At 42.1% G+C, this 15,123-nt stretch overlaps 1 protein-coding gene across 9 annotated transcripts in view; it reads right to left on the minus strand.

Moving 5' to 3' along the window:
- LOC121945623 (DNA-binding protein SATB1) overlaps nucleotides 1-15,123 on the minus strand; it is a 74,779-nt gene that overhangs the window by 41,639 nt on the left and 18,017 nt on the right. For 5 of the 9 annotated variants that reach the window (XM_042489905.1, XM_042489904.1, XM_042489901.1 and 2 more), the window contains exons 3-6: nucleotides 14,337-14,513; nucleotides 13,149-13,275; nucleotides 11,136-11,189; nucleotides 7,865-7,988 (exon numbers count right to left, since the gene is read on the minus strand). In XM_042489905.1, the coding sequence (XP_042345839.1) occupies nucleotides 7,865-7,988; nucleotides 11,136-11,189; nucleotides 13,149-13,275; nucleotides 14,337-14,513 (482 nt within the window). The remainder of the gene's footprint in view (nucleotides 1-7,864; nucleotides 7,989-11,135; nucleotides 11,190-13,148; nucleotides 13,276-14,336; nucleotides 14,514-15,123) is intronic. The other 4 variants (XM_042489908.1, XM_042489902.1, XM_042489903.1 and 1 more) reach the window with 3 other exon arrangements.

A 15,123-nucleotide genomic window follows, 5' to 3' on the forward strand; every position in this document is an offset into this window, starting at 1 on the left:
TGCTTAACTTCATGGCACAAATGTGAGAAAAGTTCTCGAGGATCCTGCCAACAGGAAAAAAAAGTTTCCTTTGTCAAACTGTAGCAGGGAGGGATCTGCTCAAAGGTGAACTAATGCAAAAAATAGTCCACTTTAAAGACTACGTCAACCAGAGCTATTTTAATCATCTGATACCTCCTCCTACAAAGAGTTTTATGTTGCCCGTTTGTGGCCGATAACACATGTAAGAGTTCGTTAAAGAGGAGCTCTTAAAGACAGAGTGCTGCAAAAAGGAGCCTTAAAACTGCATAAAAAGTTAGCTTTCTTGCACTGGTTCCCTAGTCTTGACCTCAATAGATTTTTAGGTCGGTTTGGAGTGAGTGGTGCTAAATGATAGCATTTTAGCACCTCTGGTTTCCTGGTCTTGAAGTGAATGGTTTTTTAAAATAGGTTTTTGGTTAGATGCCTTCAATAGGGTCTGTGGTTAACAAAAGCTTAAGAGGCTTTCACGTTTTGTTCTATGACATAGAACATGTCACTTACACTTCTGAATTTTAAAGCTTTTATGTGTCTTTAAAAGGACAGTTGCTAACAAGTGGCTAAATGACGACTACAGAACTGAACACGGCTTTATGGCCTTGTTATGGTGGCAATGTCAAAATTTTGTGGCTGTAGCGTAGTTCGTTTGTAACGTTGCTGAACAAAATATGGAAGTATTAGGGGTATAAATATGCATCGATTGGATCAATATGTTGACTCAATGATCAACAGGCCAATATTATCAATGCAAAGTGAAAATATCGATACATAGCGTCATTTTGAGATACTTTTTCATTCTGTAATTCCCATGCCACATCTGGGTCACCATTTCCACCCAAGCACGCCTCTTTCCTAAACATTCAATCATTGCTAGTGGGCTAGCACCGGGCAGATAATGGTAAGCAGCTCTGAAAAAAAAAAAATACCAAAACATTGATGATATGTACTGGTATTGGTTCATATCCATTGCAGGGTCCTAAAATGAATTGGATCAAAAAAACTGCATTGTTCTCCAAAGAATTTATATATTGTATCATGATGAAAGAAGTGACTTCCACCTCTAGTAAGTTTCATAAACTTTTGTTTGCCACAAACGCTTTATTTCTGCAATAATCCAAAATGCAATGGAAAAATCCCAAAGGCTTCTGGCCGAGTGAACCAGGTTGACTCTAACTTCTGTGTTGGGCTATTAATAAAAAAAAAAAGACTACTCTATAGACTGTGCTAAAAGCCATCTTGGCGCAATAATGCAAATAAGAGGAGGCAACAGCAATTAAATTTTGAGGAAGAGCTCACTTACATGTATCTGTAATTGACAAGACTGTCACCCAGCTCGTACCGCATCGTGTCAGATGTATTTGCACTTTGTTACATTCACTTAGCAGCTGGGTGTAAATTTGTGCAAACCATGCTGTGGTGCAGCGTGCCGACATGACGAAGAAAAAAACGGAGGGTGAAGAGGTCTGCATTTGGACTTGCATGGTATAACAAAGCAGTCTTTAATAGATCCAGTGAAAAGCCTTCATTCAATGAGAGGCCTGATAGAGTTCAGGTTAGGGTGAGGAAGTCAGAATTGGCCTTTTAATGGGTCATACATTTATGCATGAAGTGGCTCCTTCTTTTGAAATTTATGCAATATTGGCATCGGGAAACAGCAACTGCACCCTTCTATGGTGTTTAAATGATAATTTCTGTTTATTTCTTATGATAAGCATAAGCCTGGAATGGTTTTGTTGTTGATTTACTGACGATTGTGAGAGCAGCAAACCACACAATCCAGTTCAACCTGGTTCTGGTAGTCAACTCCCCAGCCAGAGATCCATGTAAAAAACATTTAAAGTAAGAAGAGTTCTCCTTTAAGTCAGTGGGATAATGAACTCCTCTCCTCTAGCCTGCCATGTTTTATTTACAGTATATCTGGGCTAAAGCGGCTCCAGGCAACAAACAGGAGACCTGCAGAAGACGGTGTGCCTTTCTCTCTCTCTTCCCGTCTTTCTCTCTGTCTCTCTCGCTCCCTCTTTCTCCGCCATCTTTGACACAGATGTTCTAATAAACGCTCCTCATTAATCAGCCCTCTCCCTCAATACATCACTCTACCTCTCACAGGGGGCCCCGCGTGGATGTGTGAACGAAACAATACACACACACACCTATTCTGCCTCTCTCTCCTGCTCTCCCCACTGCTCCGTCACACACACGCGCATACGCACTAAGTGAAATCAAGCAGATAACCAGAGCCTCTGCTGCCACTGTGGTGCCAGCAGGAGGGCTGTGCTAGGGCTTGTCAACAGGTAGCTTGGCTCTGTGTGTGTGTGCGTGCCACTGTGTTTGTGTGTGCATGAGCGTGTGTGTGGGTCCTTTAAGTGATAGCCATCTGCAGCACAGAGAGCTTATCAGCAAGACCAGGAAGTGGCACTGGGCTACTATCGGTCCCCAACATCTACTCCACTCCCCATCATGGGAGACAGGAAGAGAGAGGGGGCATGTGTGTGCGTGTGTGGTGTGTGTGCATGTGTGTGTGTGTCTGTGAGAGAGAGAATAGCGGTGCAGCAGGCAGGTACTGTGGGCACCCAGCTGCCAGCGTTAGAGTGTGGTGCACACACTGGCAAATGCAAACACACACAAAGTACAACCCCTGCAGACACACACACATGGCACAGTTACACAAATGCACACACGCAGATTAACACACATGCACGTACACAATTAAACACACAAATGCACACACACATTCCAACTTAGCCTGATGTCTTGAATCAGCTGGGGAAAAAGCACATCCCATTTGCAACACTGCGCCTTGTCTCTCGCCAACATCTAACACAGCTCAATTATGGCACATATCCACCTCAACTGGGATGACCCCCCCACCCCCCATGCTCCCTTCAGCCGAACACACACACATATACACATGCACACATGCACACAAGTACACTGGCAAGCAGGTTGCGCCTATGGCTGCCGAGGTGGTGAAGGCCTGCAAAGATGGCATTTTGATGACTATTTGCTGCTACGCAACGCAGCAGCTGGTGCATCAGGGGCCGCCCAGTGAGAGTGAGCAGGGGGTGGGCAAGAAGAGGTGGTGGCAATGGGAAAGAGTGGGGTGAGGTGGGGAGGGGATCTCGTTTGTTGCCATAGTTTCTGTGAACATGGGCAAAGGGGGTTGCTAAGCTTGGTAGCAACCTCAGAGAAAAATAATAAGCCTGATTGGCTGATTGAAATGGAATCACGACAAGTTTTATTCACAGCGCTGATACACATTTTTACTAATAAACGGCCATTACTTTCCCATGAAGTTGAGGCAAATTTTAAAGGTCATACATTCTCTGAAACGACCATCGATACCCATTATTGGTTCTTTTTGTATTACTGTGTAATGGCTTTTTAAAATATATAATATTAAAAAAAACCAATTAATTCAGAACAGGATTAAAAATTGATGTTAAAATATAACTTAGGGACTGTTCATTTTTTATGAGGGGAGGGGGTGGTGTGGGGAGGCATGCCAAATAATTTTTTTGCACTGTGGAGGGACCTCAAAGGGCTCAAAGCTAAACATGAAAAATTGTGGCGATTTTTTTTCTGTAAGATTTTTTAATGAATTGAATTGAATTGAATTGAATGCCCGTGTTTTGTTTTCTTTAAACATTTTTGCAGATTTTTTTGTCTTTAAAATTTTAGTTAAGTAGAAATTTTGACTTTTTTTTATTTTTAAAGATTTTTTTGGTGACTTTTAAAGAAAAATATTTGGCGATTTTTATTTCTATAAAAAATGACATAGTATTTTTTCTTTAAACATTTTAGGTGATTTAAAAGAAAATAATTCTTGAAAATCACCAAAATTACACCATTTATCACAGCCCGAAACTTCACAAACAAACGCTTGTTGGATTTTCAAATATCTCAGAGACCTTGAACACGTTGAGTGTTATTACACAAGTTTGTGAAACAAAATTCCAAGACTTTTCCAAAACTTTTCCAGGCCCGAAAATTGCTATTCCATGACTGTTCCAGGTTTTTCATGACCATATAAGCCCTGTATTTGGATGACGATTCTCCAAGATTTGACTTTTTAAAGCTGTTTCACACAAGTGTAGAGGAATGAAAATGGACATGAGTGAATACATTTTCTCGGCCGGAGTTTCCTCGTGCCATTTGTAGCCCGAACGCACAAAGCATGACTCCCCGCAACAAAAGAATCAAACTAAATGTTTGACAAGATGCCGGACAAAAGCAGCATTTCACAAAATAACCCCCTGCCGCCCTCCCCTCCCCGCTCTACCAGCCCTCCTCCCCCTCCCTCTTCAGCGCTCTGTTCAGAGGTGGGCTAATTCTCTTTCACTCACTTGCTGTGATTCTCTCATCTGTTAACCTCTCTTTTTGGTCCGGGATTACGCAGCAGAATATCACGGAAACGCTAATCCTGAAAAGATGCCAATCATCTGTTCCCTTCTGTAACGCCCCTTTCTCCTCCCACTCATTTTACTTTTTTTAGACAACCTCAGAGGAGGGGGCCAAATGCTCCCCGCCCTCTCACCTTCTCCTCAGACTACATGGTGACATCATCACTCACATGGCAGGGAGTCCATGTATCGAGGCAACATGGGGACATCCCTAGTTTGTGACAACCAGAGCAGTAAACCAGTTGGGTTTAGGAGGAACAAACCGCCGCTCTATGGGTGTAGCAGGCCACAGGAAACCCCACTGAGTAACAGATGTCAAACGCCATCATGGCAGCCATGTTTGAACAAGGCAGAGACATGTAGACCATCAGGGTATGGAGGCACTGCATGGCAAGGCTGCCAGTTTCCCTTTAAATTATACATAAAACTGGATTAGTAGTATTTTTTTGCCTGAAACTAGAAATAGAATTAATAAATAAATTAAGGACCAGCCAAAATCTAATAAATGTTAATTAAGTTTTAAAAATCGAGGCTTACATTTTGTTGAGAAACAATAAAGATATGATTTATATGTGATATCTGGACTACATTTACATGCACAGTCATATCCTACTATTTGTCCAAAAATGACAGCGTTCTGAATTTAATACAGGTCATGCTGACAGATAATTCTGTCTTGGATTTGGGATATGTCGATATTATCCGGGTTTTAGGAGCATAATTTGGATACATGTACAACACATTCTCATTTCAACTCATCAAGTATCGCCACTTTGTCTGTGCTGTTCACGTTTACATATTACACCCAAGGTGTCCTCCTTTGTCCGCTGTTGACTTTCCAGGAAGGTGTGTCAATTTACGCTTGTTTATGCACTGTTTTGTTTCAAAATACACTTCTGTTTTCACAAAAAATATACAGTTTCTGCTCGTTGGATGCATAGAGTCCTTTTCAAAATAAACATACGTCTATAAAATACCTCATATTTATGCTTTTTCCTTGTGCAACACAAGCATGTGGTTATGTTTTGCAAAAAAAACATCCTAGTTTGGCTCAACATTCATTCGGGAAGCAAACAGCGGGCTCCCGGGTAAAAGTCTGGGGTTTGTTGGATCAGATTGTGCGTTTCAATTGAGGCTTATACTGCAGTTTGTGACACAGGGCCTCTTGCCTGTTTACAGTCAGCTCCATGTGTTGTCATGAATGTGCTGTACACAAACAGGTAAGACAACAGTTTACAAGGCTGAGGGGAAGAGAATGACGCCCACAAGAAGAGCTCACAATTCTGGTTGGAGGAGAAACACACCTAATTTAAACATTATGAAAGACTATGTTATCAACAGGTTTTGGGATGATCATAAATATTTTTGCGCTGTCCTTTTTGAGACAGTGGGAAGCTGTGTTTGCACAGTTCACAGTTTCCAAACCTTTCCATGACTTTTCAAGGGCCCATAACACAGACAAAAAAGATTCGAGCCCTGCTTGCCTGGCATTTTTCAAACATCAGATTACAACTCTATCCAAACATAATTTCAGCTAGTTGGCATAAATCAAGGGGCCAGAACGCGCAGAGAAAATGAAGAAACGTACGTAACAATAAACAAAACGTGCTACAAGCTCAGCTACTTAGACAGCTACAGAAAATATATTTGCCGCCATGTTAAATTGCAAGTACAGTTATCCACGGGAGATTACTGTAACAATTTCATTACACACAACAAAATGTATGACTTTCCCAATTTTTCAAAAATGTTAACTAATTCCATATCCAGGCCTGGAAAATAACATTGGGAAATTTCATGACTTTAACAACAACCCGAGGACACCTGGGACCACAAAAAAAAAAATCCCATTTTGATGCAATGACGAGAAATGGCACAAGCTGTTCCACTTTTCTCTATTTTGGCACAAAAAATGACATATTAGGGCACGTTATTTGGAGTATGCAGGGCTGCAATTTAACAGGAATATTAGTGGAATATTCATTTTTATTAACCATTTAAATGACTGAGTAGGAATATTGTCTTTCGTGTGCATGTTAACGTAGTAAATGAGAACAGAAGAGTAAAAATTACTGCGAGTTTTGTGCAGTGACTGAAGCAACCACCACTCTACAGTGGCTGGCAATATTTTCTGCTTGACAGTAAAATGTAAGACCATTTAATGCCATTTAGATCTGAATTCAGCAACAAATTGGCTGTTAAAACACATACATGACAGAAAGAAACAGATTCTGTTCAAGATATTTTCAGGACCGTCTTTCATCCTCACTGGAAAGCTAAAACAATCTCCAGTTTAATTTGAGACTGGTGCGTATTTGAAAATAGCGAATGTGTGTCTGAGGAAGAGAGAGAGTGTGTGTGTGAGCCTATGTGTTACATCCTCTGAGCTAGCGTGTGCTCTCTTCTGAGCCGTCTTCACATATGGACCGTAAACAGGGTGATTACCAGACCGGGCTGGGCTCCGCCTGAACGCCACCCAGGGACTCTTTACATCATCAGCGCACTGCTCATGCCCGGCTAAACACACAAACACACACACTGAGAGCAGCCGCTGACACACACACACATGCACACACACACACACACACAGCGCAAATGAGGGTCTCCAGGTGACCATACGGTGGCCTGGGAGGAGAGCTGGCTTCATACTGAAGGCACCTACGCACACGCTTGGATCTAAATACACACACGCATGCAAAACACAAATAACACTTTCTCATAACCGTACGTTGATATATATTTCAAAAACACACTCGGGCGAATACACAAAAAGCACACATATCTCCCACACTCACACACACACACACACACACTGAGACACACACACACACACACATTATTGGCCCTTGTGAGAGATATACTGCCGTTTCATTCCATTCACTCCAGAGCTGCCTCCATGATATACTGACTACACTGCCTGTTAATACAATATCTGCGCCAGTGCTTTCTATCCAACCTCCCAGCCGACAAAAAAACACAGAATCTAACACCTGACATGTGAACGCACATGCAGTACACCCAGCCTGATACGACGAAATGTAACTAAATGAGAAAAAGAACAAAAACAATCCAGATCGTTCTGGGTTCGGGCCAATGTTTATCTAACAATAACCATACGTTCAACAACACCTCTGCTTTTTGGCTGCCGTTGCATGTGTGTGTGTGTGTGTATGTGTGTGTGTGTGTGTGTGTCGGGGGCGGTAAAAGAAACAAACAAAAAAATAAAAAAATCATGCAGCAAACAAATGACAATAGCCATTGATTTGGATTTTCTATGCCGATTCTCTTTCCCACTTGATCAAACTCAGGGCATTTGATAAGTAAAGGATAAAATACAGTGATGATGGAGATAGGGGTGTTTGTTTTTGTGCAGTATGGTAGCAGGAGGGGGGTTGGGCGTTAATCTTTTTTTTTTTTTTTTAAATAAGCAGACTGGGCTTCAGCACCTGTGATAAGGGACATTCTTTAGCCAGAGAGCTCTGATTCATGTCTTTGAGTAACTCCTTGAGGGCGTTTCTTACTGTAGAGTGGCTCCATTGCTCGGGCGGCAGGTCCTCCAGCTTAGGACAACTGCGGAGACAGAGAGAGAGGAGAGACACACGGGGGTGTAGGGGGGGACAGGGGAGGAAAAATAGGGAGAGGAGAGGGGGGGGAGGGGGTAGACAGGGATGTAGAGGGAGAGGAGGGGTGAGGAGAGAGCATGAGAAACAATTCAGATGGAAGAGAGACAAAGATAGAGAGGAAAGCCAGCAGCCCTGATGGTATCTTGAATTAAATGATAAAATACACAAGCCACAAATTCAGCAACACAATATCAAAATGCTTTAATCTGATAGTAAGGGTTGGACTATCCCCCTGATACATGGAGAAAATGGGTTATTACACCAATCTTGCAATCTGGAAATAAGTTTAACCCAAACAACTAGGAATGCACCGATTTATTGGCTGAACGTCGGTATTGGCTGATATTCGTACTGTTGAATAGACTATCAGCAAATAAAATTGCATTCATTAATGGCAGCGGACAATGTTTTTCTGTCATCATGTCAATTCTGCCAAGCCGAAAAAGAAAGGCTCATGACTAACAGCCACAACGGGCAGGTACAAGAAGAATACAATGACTGTTTGGCAAATGGGCTCTGAGATCTCACTAGGCAGGTTTCCAATACAGATTTACACAAAACGTAAGCAATATTTTCGAAGTACTGATAAAACACAAATGCAAGATGACTTTGTTTCCACTGAGTGATGGTCTACCACTTCTGCTCTCGCGATAACTTTCCAAGAAGCATGGCGATGGATGTTCAAATCATTAGCAGGTTTATTCTATGGCACTAGCCGTCATTATTTCCAATCCAAGGTGACGTCAGTGTTTTATGCCAGCGATAATAGCAAGGCAAGGTCCTTACACGTGGGAGCGGCTATGTATGAGGGATTTCTGGGCGGTGATAGTCCACAATTTCTCTGTGAAATTGTGAACTCAAAACTTTGGGATGATTTGCTCAACTTTTAAAGAGTTCTGTGATGCAATAACACCTCCTATAGCGCCTGCTGCATCATGGGAGCCAGTTCCTACCGACAAGCACATAACCATAGCATCACGTGACCTTAAAAAAGCAAGAAAAGTGTTTCCATTGCAGTTTTGCAAAATATGGCTTGTTTGAATCGAAATACCACCACATGCGAGCATAAAAACTTTTTCGCTATAAATGGGAGTTTTTTCAACATTGACGTGTTTCCATTAGGCGTATTTTACCTTCGCAATTTCAATTTGTGTAATTTGAGAGTCAATGGAAACCTTCCCAGTAGCAGCTAGCATCACGGGGAAAACAGAAGCATGTTTTGGACGAACAGAGATCTTCCCTGGGACGCCTTCAGGGTCGCAGTAAACCTACTGTTGTCGCTTCTAAGAATATACCCTGTTATTTCCCTTATAATGCTACATTTAGTGTGTTTACACGGACATGAATAACACATTTATGATCGAGTTTTTGGAGTATTCCATGTATGTGTTTGAGCGTTCTAACAGCATATTCCATTTATGAGAAATATGCCAGTTGAAGTACTCTGAAAGAAACTGGGTGTATACATGGAATGTGAATAACCTGATTTCTCTGTGCTCATGTAAACACCAAATCCCAAATATGATCAGGATAAGCCTCATAAACAAGTTATTTATGTCCATGTAAACACGAATCTGTGTTGACATCGTCGAGAGGAGAGCTTGTTAATGTTAGCTGTTAGCAGCAGGAGGTTGGAGCTAACTGCTGAGTTTGCACTGAGTTACATTAAGATGCGTACAAGCTCTGGTTAGTAAAAAGTAGGATAAAGTGAAGGCAAATTATAATGTTTTCATGATGTGTTCAAGTGTAATCTTATAAAATTTAGTTTTTGACGAAAAACTTCTATACTGTTGTTGGAAGGAGAAATTTGATGTTGTCACAGCAATATATAACAGATATAAGAGAGAATTATGAGATATTATATATTGTAAAAAGGTATTGAAGGAGATTTTTTTTAAAGAGAATAGAAAATTCTATTCAAAGTGTTAAAATAATTCGTATTATTTATTTTTTTGCTCATTCAGAGGTAGTATAACGAATTGCTTAATTACTTTAAAAATGTTACAGTATTTTTTTGTATTGTAGATTTTTTTGTTTCCCTTGCACAAAAGGAGGAATAGCAAGAAAAACACAATAAACGACCATATAAAAACATTAGTATCATCCCTGGACAAATTGTTGTTTTAAACATCATTATCAACGTAGAATTTCACAATCGGTGCATCCCTACAAACAACTATTGAGGCGTGTGTGTGTGTGTGTGTGTGTGTGTGTGTGAGAGGCAACTTAGAGAAGTTATCCTGAAGCATCCTTAAAACCAGACTGCAACACTCCCTCGTCCAACATCACTCAAAAAAGCTTTTAACTCAATCTGGCCTGACCCTAACAGCCACTGAAAATGGTACACAAATTACATAATCAAATAATGTATAAAAACATCAAGGCCAGATTATTTTCATTTTGATTAATCTGTTGAATCAATTATTCAATCCTTGTCAGAAAACAGTGAAAGAAAGATCACGAGAAGTTATCAGAGCCCCAACAGACGCCTTAACATTGCTTAATTTTGTCTGACCAACAGTCATAAGTTCAAATACATTTAAAGTAGAATAACATAAATCAGAGAAAAGCAGCAACATCCTAACTTCAGCGATTAAAAGATTACTAAAATTGTCTGTAAGTCCACAAATCAAATTTGGAAACAAATCATTTTGCCCAAAACGGAGGTTTAAAACAGGGTTGTAGTATCAGTCCAAGCCTGTTTAAAATGCTCTATTTATTGATGAAATGGCCAAATCACTGGAACAATCAGATAGACGGAGCGGTAGAGACAGAGAGAGGAAACCAGAGAGAAAGAGAGCTGAACACACGGGCTCCCGCTCTTTTTTTTTTTTCTGCTGCAAGCGCCCCTCCAAGACAGACAGATTTCATTTGGCGCATCAAGCAGATGCATCTGGAGATTGCTCTGTCTCTCCCTCTCTCTGCCTGCCTCGCTCTCTCTCTCCCTCTTTCATATTCTCCCTCTCTCTCTCTCTCCCTCTCTCTCTCCTGATTGTTCTGATTAGTTAATTACTTTATACAACACATCTGCTGGATTGATGCATGAATTATACATCAGCTGCATGTGGCGACTATTATTTCGTGTTACTTCTACCTTCCTGGCTCGTTGTGCTCGGCGAAACAATTTAAGGTGTTACTGGCTAGATTTCTGCGGCAGTCGGGGCAGGGGGGAGGAGGAGGAGGAGGGGGTGAAGGGATGTTGGGGTGGGGAGAGAAAAAGGGGGGGAAACAAATACAAAACAATAACAATACTGACAACAATATGCAGCAAAATCAAAATAGATTTATATATCAAATAGATTGGCTTTGACGTTAGCTGGTGCTGGAGTCGTGTGCCGCGGGGATTCGGCTCTACCTGAGAACACTCTGATTTCTGGGTTTTTTTGAAAACAAGAAATATATTCACATGGTGGGTGGGAGTGCGGAGAAACTGCACTGAGCGCCCAGTTCGCTCTGGATAAACACTGTGCGAGACATATGTTTGCATGTATCGCCGAATTACTTTTCGTGAAACCTGCCTTGACACTTTGACGAGTGAGAAGGATGAGCGATTGAGCGCCGGGTGATGAGTGTACAAGTGCATGAGACATTGTGTGCGTGTGTCCATAAATCTGTCAGCTGCTGTGTTTGGAAGCGAGCACATAGATAACCGGGAGAGAGCGGGAACAGAGAAAAGGGGATGCGTGCAAGCGGTCGAGGCTAACATCTGCTTGTGAGAAAACACACACTCGCTCACACACACAAACAATGGATTTTCCAGAACACCTTAAACTGCTCCAGCAGCTACAGAAGCCTCTGGGGAGGATGGAAGTGAACAAGAGGAGAGAAGGAGACAGGGAAAAGAGGGAAGTGGAGAAAGACAGCTATCCATGCATTCAAGGCTAGCACGCCGGAAATAAACACAACCTTCTGTATTCTGGCTGGTGGACGTGAACACATCAGTCACTGTGTGTGTGTGTGTGAGTGCTTCGCCGGGGAAGGTGGGTGGTGACGATGGCGGTGGGGGGGAAACACAGAAGGAGAGAGGAGAGAGAGAGGTAGAGGAAGAGTCGAACAGCAGCTGGCACAAGCCTCCACACCAGTGCTACTCGGCTGTGTGTGTGTGTGTGTGTGTGTGTGTGTGTGTGTGTGTGTGCCTATGAGCACATATGATGCCTGTTTGCGTCCATGTCTATAAATGCTCGTGTGTATAAATACAACCAATCCTCACTCCTACAGAGCAGCATTTAGCATACAATATGGTGAGTGATGGCACAAGACAGCTAGCAGGAGTGTACGCTGTTTTTGTTTTTTTTCATGATATGTGATATAGATTCACAATATGTACTGTATATCAAATATATTTCACCTGAAATAGCCACTGCAGCGAGGTTTATTTATGGAACTATTTCAGGTGAACAACCGTGCATTCATCTGCTGCTGCAGAGTCATTTTTAGCCGTGCGCAGTCTCCAGTTGCCCACTACATTCATTTGATTAATTTTTATGAAAAGAGCTAAAGTGGTGCTTGGTTTCAAAAACTGTTGCTACCATACATCACTTTCTCCGATGCAAAAAAAATGCCCGAGCTATCTGCTCATTAGTTAACATCACTTACCAGTTTAAGGCAGAGCAGCTACTGGAGACAAATCTACTAGATCACTCATTACAGTGAAGCTTAATTGTTAGCGTGGTATCAGTGTTCCCATCGCTTAACACTTAAACTGCCGAATAAACCGATCTCTGTGTTTCTTTAGCACCATTAGGACAGGTTTTCAGTATTCAAATGGGTTTTTCACATTTCCTGGGAAAGGTCAGTCTGTTGTGTGTGTGTGTGTGTGAGTAATAGAGCTATTCTCAGTATCAAAAATGCAGAGGGCATCGGCAGATTGGCACCTGCCTCTGGGCATACAAGACATGCTATGTGTGTTGGAAGCAGGGACTAATAGCTGATTCCTCTATGTGTATTAAAGCATGTGTTCATGTGTTGCAGGTTAAGACACTGCACTTTTGTGGGCGGTGGGCAGGTAAAAAAAAATAGTTGTATGAACACCTACACACATTTTGGATTGGTGTTAGTTTCTGGTACTGTAAAGAGAAATGTGTGTGTGCGTGTGTGTGTTTCTTACCTGTGCAGCTGGATCTTAAGCGTGACCACGTGGTAGACGTCCTGCAGCATGTCAGCCACCGTAGCGTCCGGTGCGTCTGTCACGTATGACAGGGGGACGGGGTTCCACTTCCCCACCTGAATCATACCTGCATGATGCACACATGCACGCACATGTGAATATGGGTAAACGTGGACACATAAGCACAAAAAAACATCAATACCATCATATACCATATACCCCGGTGAAATTTCAATTTAAGAAGGTATGAAACATTACATACCGCCCAAGCCTAACTCTCTGCATAATAATCAATTACATGACTATTTTGGTATAAACATTCACTCGCCAGTGTGGTAGATAGCCTTCTGAGGTGTACTCGCCAAACAGAACTGATGCTTTTGGAAACTGTGCATAACTATAAAGGATAGGTTTATTTTAACATGCACAGTGTGCATAAAGTCACATGTAGCCACTCCAAAGGCATTTTAGTGCCATAAAAACTCTTCATATACTTTATTTGTTACTAAAATCACAATATCCATGTTTGAATTTCTCTTGGGACTGCCTTAAAAAAGAGGCAGCCCACACAGCAGGAAGTGAGCTTATGGGAGAGGTGGACTAGGGGGTGTGTGTGTGTGTGTGTGTGTGTGTGTATGCGTAAGTGTGATGGACAGGCTATAATAAAAGAGCATGCTAAGAGGCACCTTGAAACAGCCACCCTCGGCCTGCGTGTGCTCAAGTGCAATTAGCAGACCCTTTCCTCCACCTGCCCCTCCCACCCACTGAGTCACTGAGTGTATGTGTATATAAATATATACAGTATGAGTGTGTGTATGTGTGGAAGCATGTGCATTTAGACCCTGTGTGAACAAGCATACATCTGTGTGGGAATGTGTGTGTGTTTGTGTGTATGTGTGTGACCCCTGCGAGACTTGAGCATCTCCTGTCTGGGATCAGTGTCAGGATGTGTTACTGTGGCTTCAGATCTGCTGGCGGTAGGCTATTATGGTCACAGAGTGTGTGTGCGTGTGTGTGTGAGCGAGGCATAAAAGAGTGTGTGTTTGAGTGCGTGCAGAAGTAACAGCATGTCAGAAAACGCTGTAGAGAAGACGTTAATGAGCATTAGAGAGATAAAACAAGAGAAAAAAGAGGCAGAACAGAGAAGGAAATGAAGAGATGGTGATGAGAGTCAATGAGTGACGTTACCTTTGGCCTGGGCCGCTGAGCTGTGGGAGTAGCCCAGCGACAGCAGGGCCATCTCGATGAGCTGGTTGAAGAGCATGTCCTTGCGCACCAGGACGAACTCGGCGTGCTCCTCCTTGCTGTCAAAATCCATGGGATTCTCGTAGTGCTCGACCACGCAGAACACAGGCAGCATGTTGCCTGAGGACATCGAGACACAGAGACGCAAGTAAGAAATGAAAAGGGTTCACATTTCTTCACATGCAAACTTTGACCTTCAGTATTCGGTGTGTTTGCGGAGGGACGAGATGAATATTTAGCGCTGACGATTAAGTTACACTGAGGGTGAGTGTCAAGGGATTATGAGTGAGTGATTAGATTGCTGCTGAGTGGAAGTTCTGCACAGAAATTAACTAACGGACGAGTTTGGACCATCAAGGCATTTTTCATCTTTTATGGGGCAATTTCTATCTAAACCCTCACCTCTTTGACTCAATGCCAAACTCTCACATCATCGGGGGAATCAAACATTCCTTAAGTGCACAATAACCTGCACAATTTCAGAGGCTGAATTGAGTCTTTTTATATAGAAATTCTCTCTTTTGTCATGTAATCTCCATGATCTTCTCGCTAAGTTTTTCAAAGGTGGTTTTTCCATCTGTAATCCCATTTTAAGTGGCTTTTTTTATCAACTGTTGGAGGATTCCTTCCTGCAAGCTTAGGTTCATCTTCCTCATTTTAAGATGATGACATAATGTTACAGAGCTGTTGCACTATGGGTTGAGTGAGTTTAATAAGCTCATATATATAT

The sequence above is a fragment of the Plectropomus leopardus genome, chromosome 7, assembly GCF_008729295.1.
Source record: "Plectropomus leopardus isolate mb chromosome 7, YSFRI_Pleo_2.0, whole genome shotgun sequence".
NCBI lineage: Eukaryota > Metazoa > Chordata > Actinopteri > Perciformes > Serranidae > Plectropomus > Plectropomus leopardus.